The sequence below is a fragment of the Rutilus rutilus genome (genome assembly GCF_951802725.1).
Source record: "Rutilus rutilus genome assembly, chromosome: 7".
In the NCBI taxonomy this organism is placed as follows: domain Eukaryota; kingdom Metazoa; phylum Chordata; class Actinopteri; order Cypriniformes; family Leuciscidae; genus Rutilus; species Rutilus rutilus.
In genome coordinates this window covers 17,404,407-17,414,886 of record NC_140221.1, presented here as the reverse complement: position 1 = coordinate 17,414,886, position 10,480 = coordinate 17,404,407, and the positions used below count along the sequence as shown (strand labels likewise).

At 37.5% G+C, this 10,480-nt stretch overlaps 1 protein-coding gene across 1 annotated transcript in view; it reads left to right on the top strand.

Moving 5' to 3' along the window:
* cert1a (ceramide transporter 1a) overlaps positions 1 to 8,906 on the top strand; it is a 22,652-nt gene extending 13,746 nt beyond the window's left edge. The window contains exons 6-15 of the mRNA XM_084414239.1: positions 4 to 122; positions 2,127 to 2,216; positions 2,505 to 2,585; positions 2,717 to 2,812; positions 4,357 to 4,489; positions 5,272 to 5,342; positions 5,464 to 5,592; positions 5,774 to 5,903; positions 6,807 to 6,944; positions 7,032 to 8,906. Of these exons, the coding sequence (XP_084270365.1) occupies positions 4 to 122; positions 2,127 to 2,216; positions 2,505 to 2,585; positions 2,717 to 2,812; positions 4,357 to 4,489; positions 5,272 to 5,342; positions 5,464 to 5,592; positions 5,774 to 5,903; positions 6,807 to 6,934 (977 nt within the window). The 3' untranslated portion in view covers positions 6,935 to 6,944; positions 7,032 to 8,906. The remainder of the gene's footprint in view (positions 1 to 3; positions 123 to 2,126; positions 2,217 to 2,504; positions 2,586 to 2,716; positions 2,813 to 4,356; positions 4,490 to 5,271; positions 5,343 to 5,463; positions 5,593 to 5,773; positions 5,904 to 6,806; positions 6,945 to 7,031) is intronic.
* The last annotated feature ends 1,574 nt before the right edge of the window (positions 8,907 to 10,480 follow it).

Here is a 10,480-nt window from a genome sequence, read left to right as displayed (position 1 = left end):
GAGATGTTCTCTCTGTGCTAAACGTGTCTGTGCAGGAAGGACCAAACAGTCTGATCAATGAAGAGGAGTTCTTTGATGCTGTGGAGGCTGCATTGGATAAACATGACCAGATCGAAGTACAGGTAATGATTCAGATGAATTAATCATTTTGCAATGCTGGATGTTTTACACATTTCTGTTTTCTAAGGCATCTGTTTCTTGTACTGTTACTTTGACATATGTTTTGTTATATGCTGAGCTGCCATCCCATTCGTTATAATGACTCTGTTTCCATGGACTGTTTGATCACATCATCTCTCACATCAACTCTTGAAGTGTAAATACATACCAAGGGATTATATTTGTGTTTTCAGTTCTGTAGAAAAACTGGGAAATGGTCAGAGTGGCCTAGCGGTTTGCACGTGTTCCCACATATTGAGCTGTGGCGCTGTTGCTGTTGTCACCTTAAAAGTTCTCTAAACAAATTTAGCCATTTTGCTAACTTTACCACTTGCCTTTGACTTACTAAGTCCACCATTTTATTTTAAAACATCCCATTAAAACTGAGCAATAGTTGTTTTAAGTCAGTCAGTCATTTAGTTAGTTAATGTCAGAGTGCGTTTCTTGACCACAGTATAGGGACATTCACACTAAAAATGATGACTATAACTATAGAGTTTCTATGAGAATATGGAAGTCCACACAACAGCTATAACGATAATTACAGAGAGGAACGATATAATTGGAAACACTATACTAAATACATTGACAGCCAATCAGAATCCATCGACTTTAAAGAGCTCAACTGTTTACATAGACAACATAACTTCGTTCATTTATAATAAATAAACATAACGTTATCATCCATTGGTGTGGACACTAATATAGTTATCTTTATGGGTGTTAACGTGCCTTAAAGGGTTAGTTCACCCAAAAATGAAAATTCTGTCAGTAATTACTCACCCTCATGTTGTTCCAACCCCGTTAGACTTTCGTTCATCTTCGGAACACAAATTAAGATATTTTTCATTAAATCTGAGAGCTGGATCACTCCTTCATAGGCTTCTATGGGATCGAAACATTGTAAGTTAGTAAAGACAATGTTTAAAATAGTCCCAAGTGACTACAGTGGCTTAACCTTAAGTTAGCGACAAGAATACTTTGTGCGCAAAAAAACTAAAATAACGACTTTATTCAACTATTAATTTTCTTCTGTGTGGGCCTCTGACGTGAGTTCACGTAGTGTAACAGCGCAGCGCTTCTGTGTTGTACGTCAGAACGTAGGCTCACTATTGGCCGATGCTGGTCATGTGTGTGATGCTGGCCAATAGTGAGCCGACGTTCTGAGGTACTAACTCTCTGGGCCGGCAAGTTTCGATCCCATAGAAGCCTATGGAGGAGTGATCCAGCTCTCAAATTTAATCAAAAATATCTTAATTTGTGTCCCGAAGATGAACGAAAGTCTTACGGGGTTGGAACAACGTGAGGGTGAGTAATTACTGACAAAATTTTAATTTTTTGGTGAACTAACCCTTTAAGTATGAACACGTTCAATCACACTGAAAGTCTGGTTTGAAGTTGAGATCATAAAAAAAAAAGACAAAAAAAGAAAAATGTCGTCCTTGTTGATGTTTCAGTGTACTACTAGTTGGAACCAGAGCTGATAATGAATATAGACCCTATTTTGTGGAGTAACAGATTAGCCTTTAAGAAAAAGTCCGTAACACTTAATTTTACAGTGTCCTTGTTACATTACATGTACTTAGGTAATAACAGTAAATTATACATAATTACATGCAACTAACTAACCCAGACCCTAACCCTAATTATATAGTAAGTTGTATGTTGTTAATTAATATTACTCTGTACTTAAATGTATAGTTACACTGTAACAATGACACCTTAAAAAACGTTTAACCAAGAAAAAAAGGAAAAAGGAGTTGATTCCCCTTGATGGAATAGATTCCAACTTTTGGAAATGATTCTTCAACTCCCAACCGTACCTGATCAACAGTTCGTTGTTCATCAGGATCCAACAGCCAATATACCAGTCAAGAAACTAACTACAAAGCATATTTACAGCTAATTTAATTGCATTTAAAGCTAATGTTTAGCTTATATATAAATGTTGCTGACATGTTTTGCAGTCTCAGGCAGAAAGAAGCAGGGCATCTCGACAAATCTCCCTCTCTCCAGACACCTATTCCTCCATCAGCACTCAGAAATACTCAAATAAGGTGACTCACCCACACAAACACACACTCCTACACACAAACACTCTATCAAAGCACATTTGCTTCTTCGTGACTGATTATGCAATTCTGTCATTGCGGATGGTGGATCTGCTCTGTGAATTTCTTGGAACTTTTACGTTTGTGATACTGCCTTTGTTCTTCCAGTTCCTCCTGCTGAAGTGTGATTTACAGTGGAAGTCTTCTTTGTGTTCTCTGGGTGATGATGAGATTTTTATTTCCCTCTCTTTCCCTTGACCTGTTTCCCTCTGGCTTTCTGTCTCTTGGGTTCAGCCTCGCAGTCATACTTCCTCCTTGTCCTCCTCCGTCGACCTCATAAGTGCCTCAGATGACGTGCACAGGTTCAGTGCTCAGGTAGAGATATGACACTACACTAGTGTGGATGAACTGCAGGTGTATGATTGTTCGTAACTCGAAGAAATGTGTGTAACTTTTTTTGCTTGTATACTTTCAGCAACACCTCATGCCTCTTGTTTTGTTCACAGGTTGAGGAGATGGTGCACAGTCACATGACTTATTCTTTACAGGATGTGGGTGGAGATGCTAACTGGCAGCTGGTCATTGAAGAAGGGGATATGAAGGTGAAATATAGATATCAAAATATTTTATTTTCTATTTGTTTCTATGGAAGCCTGTTTCCATAGCAGAGTAAAAAAAATGTCTATAACAATAATCTAAAATACCCCAACATCTAAGCTTTATATCTTCTGGAAGGTTTTTTTTTTCCTTGCATATCTATCTATCTCTCTCTCTCTCTCTATCTATATCTCTCTCTCTCTCTCTCTCTCTCTCTCTCTCTCTCTCTAGACACACACACACACATATACATACACACTCACCTAAAGGATTATTAGGAACACCATACTAATACTGTGTTTGACCCCCTTTCGCCTTCAGAACTGCCTTAATTCTAGTGGCATTGTTTCAACAAGGTGCTGAAAGCATTCTTTAGAAATGTTGTCCCATATTGATAGGATAGCATCTTGCAGTTGATGGAGATTTGTGGGATGCACATCTAGGGCACGAAGCTCCCGTTCCACCACATCCCAAAGATGCTCTATTGGGTTGAGATCTGGTGACTACGGGGGCCATTTTAGTACAGTGAACTCATTGTCATGTTCAAGAAACCAATTTGAAATGATTCAAGCTTTGTGACATGGTGCATTATCCTGCTGGAAGTAGCCATCAGAGGATGGGTACATGGTGGCCATAAAGGGATGGACATGGTCAGAAACAATGCTCAGGTAGGCCGTGGCATTTAAACGATGCCCAATTGGCACTAAGGGACCTAAAGCGTGCCAAGAAAACATCCCCCACACCATTACACCACCACCACCAGCCTGCACAGTGGTAACAAGGCATGATGGATCCATGTTCTCATTCTTTTTACGCCAAATTCTGACTCTATCATCTGAATGTCTCAACAGAAATCGAGACTCATCAGACCAGGCAACATTTTTCCAGTCTTCAACTGTCAAATTTTGGTGAGCTCGTGCAAATTGTAGCCTCTTTATCCTATTTGTAGTGGAGATGAGTGGTACCCGGTGGGGTCTTCTGCTGTTTTAGCCCATCCGCCTCAAGGTTGTGCGTGTTGTGGCTTCACAAATGCTTTGCTGCATACCTCGGTTGTAACGAGTGGTTATTTCAGTCAAAGTTGCTCTTCTATCAGCTTGAATCAGTCGGCCCATTCTCCTCTGACCTCTAGCATCAACAAGGCATTTTCGCCCACAGGACTGCCGCATACTGGTTGTTTTTCCCTTTTCACACCATTCTTTGTAAACCCTAGAAATGGTTGTGCGTGAAAATCCCAGTAACTGAGCAGATTGTGAAATACTCAGACCGGCCTGTCTGGCACCAACAACTATGCCACGCTCAAAATTGCTTAAATCACCTTTCTTTCCCATTCTGACATTCAGTTTGGAGTTCAGGAGATTGTCTTGACCAGGACCACACCCCTAAATGCATTGAAGCAACTGCCATGTGATTGGTTGATTAGATAATTGCATTAATGAGAAATTGAACAGGTGTTCCTAATAATCCTTTAGGTGAGTGTGTGTATATATATATATCTCTCAATTGTAGGTATGTACAAGAAACAAACTTGTTGCAACATTTGTTTTTGTAGGTGTATAGGAGAGAGGTGGAGGAGAACGGCATCGTTCTGGATCCTCTCAAAGCTACTCATTCTGTCAGAGGGGTCACAGGGCACGAGGTCTGCCACTACTTTTGGGACACAGCTTATCGGAACGACTGGGAGAGTATGTTCACCTCAGCACATCATTTTGCTTTTTGATCTTCTAATCTAATAGTGCCACTGTTTTGACTTCAGGTTATCGGACCCTGTATGTATAGGACATGGAAATCAGTATTGTTTTAGGCCCTGTTCACACCAGGTATTAAGATGCGTTTTGGTCATTCAGATCACAAGTGGACGGGGGACACGTTCCCGTTTACACCCGGTGTTTTACAACTGTTGTGACAACTGTTGTGTTGTCTGTCCTGATTTCTTTGAGGGGAGTGTCTATGGGCGGGTATATGTTTGGGCTTTTTCATTTCTTTTGATCTGATGGATGAAATGAGCTCAAGCAATTTACCACAGAAAACAAATACGGAGAACAGCAGCTTTTGTTTTTTGCTCTGGTAGCCACAAGACCATGGCAAACATGGTGAGTGCGTGTTAGAAATCAGAAATGGTGAGAGAACATTGTGCTTGGTACGTTTTTCATATTCAAACCAAACTTGGGTCTTCAGCCGACAAAGTTATTTAGGTTTAATCTATTTTTGCTTTAGTTTTAGTTTAGTTTTCATTTATTTCCAGTTAATAATTGTATTGCTTCAACTTAAACTAAACGAAAATTATAAATGTTGACTTGAAATACGTTTTTTTTTTGTTTTTTTTTATATTTATATTTTATTTCAGCTTTATTCCAATTAGAATTATTATTTTTTAAATAGTTTTAGTTAATGATAATAACTGATGCAAATAATAAGAAAATGCTGTTTTGGTTATATGCAAACACATTTACCTTATCTTTTACAGCAACAATTGAAAGCTTTCAAGTGGTTGAGACGCTCTCGGATAATGCGGTCATCATTCATCAGACACATAAAGTAACGCACCATTCACTATTGCATTATGGCTGGTTGTTTCTGAAATCATTTGTGGTTGTTGCAGTTGTGGTTGTTGCAGTTGCATTGACATCTTTAAATACACTTTCTCACTCTTTTGTAGAGAGTGTGGCCTGCCTCCCAGCGGGACGTGCTTTATGTATCGGTTATTCGTAAAATTCTCTCCACCAATGAGAATGATCCTGACACCTGGCTGGTGTGCAACTTCTCAGTGGATCATGACAGCTATCAAGTAAGTACCTGGACTGCAGAAGTATCTTTTAAAATGTTTCCCTTTTCATACAATTTAATTTCACAGACATTATTATTAGAAACCCAGAAACATATAAACACATAATATTCAACATTAAAGGTATACAATAAGCTGTGCATCCGAATACTCTCTAACAGAGGTTTTCTCATGTTTTCTCCAGCCCTCTGCTAGATGCATTCGTGCTAAAATCAATGTAGCCATGATCTGTCAAACACTAATCAGCCCACCAGAGGGAGACAAAGACATCACCAGGGACAACATCCTCTGTAAAATCACATATGTAGCCAACGGTAAGCCTAGCACTACCAACCATGGTGCCAGTTTTCACTGGTCAGGGTGTCTGACATCCTAATGGGCTTTATGCACAGCTGCACTACTTCCTGAACTTCAGGCAGGTCCTTTGTTTCCTGTCTGCCATTATTGGACAAACTGATTAATTCAGGTGGTCAGGCACACCTGGATTAATCAGTTTGTCCAATAATGGCAGACAGGAAACAAAGGACCTGCCTGAAGTTCAGGAAGTAGTGCAGCTGTGCATAAAGCCCATTGAATCCCCTAAAATAATGTTGGGTGGGTGTCTTAAAAGTACACACATGACTGTTTAAAAGTTTGGGGTCAGGAAATTTTTTTAGTAAGTATTGATCAAAAGTGACAGAGAAGATTTCTGCAGATTTTTATTATTATTATTATATATTTTATTTTATTTTTGATAAAAATAATAAATGTTTCCTGAGCATATTAGAATGATTTCCGAAGGATCATGTGACACTGAAGACTGGAGTAATGATGCAGAAAATTCAGCTTTACATCACAGGAATAAATTACATTTAAAAATATATTCAATTATAAAATAGTTATTTTAAATTGTAATAATATTTCACAATATTTCACCTGTTTTAGTGACCACAAAAGTTAGATAAATTTGTTAGTAATTGACTTGGTAAACTCTGAATTACCTTTAGTTGAACACAAAAGAAGATATTTAAAAATAATGTTGTTAAACAGACAGTTGACATTCTTTAAAATATTTTCTAGCAAAAGACATCTGGCTGTTTAAAAATGTCAGCCGCCCCTAAATATCATAAATATATAATTTTTACACTGAGTACATAAGAGTTTGGATTGCAATCTTTGTTTTATTATATACATGATATAAAATGTCACATTAATGCTGTGTTCATGTAATCCTAAAGTAAATCCTGGTGGTTGGGCCCCTGCATCAGTCTTGCGAGCCGTAGCCAAGAGAGAATACCCCAAATTCCTCAAACGCTTCACCACGTATGTTCAAGAGAAGACCAGCGATGAGGCTATCCTCTTCTGAACAACACCAGGTAACTCGCACCTTGAAAACGAGTGACTGTTTCCCGCTTGTAAATCACAACGCGTTCTACATTTAATCTTGTTTTCTCTTCCCACAGGTTGTTTAATCTACATTCCCAGTTTGCTTTCTGACTCACCTGAAGAAACGCCTTATTCACAATGCTCTACCATCACTCATGACAAAGCGCTGCTCTGCCCAAGTGCTCTTGACACTCTTCAGAAACCTTTTTCAAACTGTATCCATACAGACTGAACAAAAGCGGTACACCAATGTCTGTAAAAGCACCTTTGAAAAGTCAAACACACTAGAATAACCAACACAGTCTGTTCATCTTCAAAAGGCCTTACTTGTTTTTTCGTAAATGAGCTGCGGCTCGGGTTGTTAAAGTGTTTTACATTTTTGTAAATATTTGATCATAGTTTGAGTTCTTGACTGTGGTCTTGGTGAAATATATATACTGTAAACTTGATGCCTTGATTTATATGATTCTCACTGGCCAATAGCCGTTTGTCTTAGGAAGACCCTTTCTGTCCTCGTGATCAAGAGGATGTCACACTTCAGTCTTAAGATCTATTGTACAGTTAGTGTATGAATGTTTAACATTATTTACATGTGAAGGCATTACATTACATTTTTGATTATTGTAATTCATAAATGTGGCTTTTGGCAAAGTGTATGTTTAACGGGAACTGCTAATATTGAAAAGTAGAGGGTATTTTGGTAGACCTGTAAAAAGTTGGTATATGACCATTATTCCCTTTTCTTTTTAAGTTTAGTTTTGTTTTGTTTTGTTCTAATTTTCAGAAATTTCAAAAATGATTTTTGCAGGTAGGTGGCACTTTTTTGTACAAATGCCTGTGTTTGGATGCTATTAGAGCAGTTTCATCATTCCACTTTTCATATTCCTTAATGAATTGGTTCATTATTACCTGTTGGCCTTCTATCTACACAATATATGAGGAATTACAGCAGTTGTGCCATTTCACAGTTTTATGTCACTTACTGTGGTCTAATTAATGAATCTGGCACATTTTCAGCTATCACTAGATTTAAAGGAGTAGTTTACCCCAAAATTGTCATAATTTACTCAGTCATGTCGTTCCAAACCTGAAGAACTTTATTCTGTAGAACACAAAAGAAGATATTTTGAGATATGTCTGTTTTTTCCCCCCATGCATTGGTAACTAAATCAGTTCGGTTACCAAAATTCCTCAAAACATTTTCTTTTGTTTGGACGAACTAGAGTAAATGATGACAATTGAAATTTTTTGGGTGAACTATCCCTCTAATGGGCTTCAACTTCATGTTTTTTTTATGCAAGGCAAATCCATTTATCAGTTGAATCATCTCACTGTTGTAATATGTTGGGTGTTTTTTTTTTGTGACGTCAGTAACATTGTTTGCACTAAACAATTTTTTTTTTTTTTAATCCCATCATATATTTATTTTCCATACTAATACTCCAGTTCCGAACGGCTGATTTGATGCATGTAAATGATCGAATCGTTGCATAGGTTATGCCGTCACAGATTTGCTGCTGCAGTACTGCTTAAAGCACTTTTATTTAGTTGAATGTGTGAAAATCTTAGTTTATGAAAACAAGAACAAGAAACTAAGAAAAAAACCTTTTTACTATTTTGAGATCGGTTACAAATGTTAATTGCTTTTAAAAGTTTTGTAAATTACTTCTTTCTATATATATAATATCACCAACTTATTAATGAAACCAAATTTTATTAAACACAAGCAAAACTTTCACTTTTTCATTTGTGTTTTGTTACAGGCTACAGCAAATGATTTAAGTACTGAGTAATATGAACTACATGTAGTTGCTATAGGGTTAGTTGCATGTAATTATGCAGAATATATAGAGACTACATATAACAAGGACACTGTAAAATCAATTGTTACTGCCTACAGTTTTTTAATCTCACTAAAGGATGATTTTATGCTTCTTGTACAGGAAGAATATCTCTCAGTACGTTGCAATAAATCAATTCAACCTCTGTGAACTCTGCACTGGGCGTTTCCAATCACGCTGAGCGCTGATGATGACGACTGACAAACCTATGGGCTGATATGGTATCATAAGCATGCGATAGGGTTATTATTTAAGACAAGCATTAGGGGAGGAGTAACACGGTTAGCGCTCAGATTAAGTTTGTGTGTGTGTGTGTGTGTGTGTGTGTGTGTAAAAAGCCCAAAACCCCTTTCATCCCTGCAGGTCTGTCTAGGCTAGTGCCTCGCTGAGGTTAAGCCAATCAGCAGTCAGTATCCTGGTGAGATGTGATGCAGAGCGAGCTGATTGGTCGGCTCACACTCTGGTGAGGCAAGAGCCTATAATGGCATTGCCTTAGAGAACTCAAACATCTCACCACATTGGTCTCCAGCATACGCATAGCCTCAAAATATAACAGATGTGCAATGATTTTTATATTGAACTTTTTTTTAGGTGGTATTAGAGAATAAATTGCGACATGATTCATTTGGTGCTTTTTTGTTTTGTTTTTAGGCTTATCACTTTGTATTCTTTCTTTCTTTAAAGTTGAGCTAAATGTTAGCAACACACAAGAATAAATAGTAATGCACACAATGGCAACCGACATTATTTTTTAATATGAAATGCATTCATATATTCATTCAAATAGTGTTTGTTTAGTATATTTGGTTAAAGTTGCCCAAGTGAGAAAGAGAATATGATCAATTCAAGCACAACACAATGTATTATATATTTTCCTTTATTATAAAAAAATATACAAAACTTTGCAGTTTATTATTTATTTAATAATTTGAATTGTGCCTTTGGGGAAAAAATAGCAAATAGCTTCCTTTCAGTCTTCAGCATGAAACGTACTTTTCTAAACATCAGCCACTCTTTTCCATTACATAAAAACCAGAACCAACTAAATAAAAGCCATTTCAAGCCTTCAGAAATACGCAGTGTGTTGTGTATTGTTACATAAACCTATTGCAGTAGGTGTTCAAACACAAAGAAATCAGTAATTGAACAAAGAACTGAAACGTGGATCATAGCACCTTTTGAAATATTTGTCCCATCATGCCATAGCACTACTCCTTTCAGTTACACAAGTCATTCAATACATTCCTGTGTCATAGAAAAAAAACTAAAGTACATTCTGACACGAGAAACACTGCGATCACTGCTGACGGCTGCGTTTGGCAATTTCATAGTCGTTCTGTAATATTCTACATGTGTACCAACTAGTGAATCATAGTACTTTAAACTCCTCTGTGTCAGTACTGTCCTGTGCCATTTCCCTTTCTAAGTGCAAAGAAGTAAACCTTCTCTTTCCCTTTCTAATGTTGCTGTCCAGTTTGGCGAACCAGTTGGCAAAGATATGCTCCCAGTTGCCATCGCCATCAAATAAAAATAAAGTACAAAATGCTCTCCACTTTAACCCATCCAGTCAGCCCTGTAAGTGACCTGAACTTCATTGATTTTAGAAAACAAATGATGTTTTATGGCCTTCTTTATCTGTATGTTCCGGCTGCTGTGGATCTAAGATCAGATTTGCTGTTCATAGC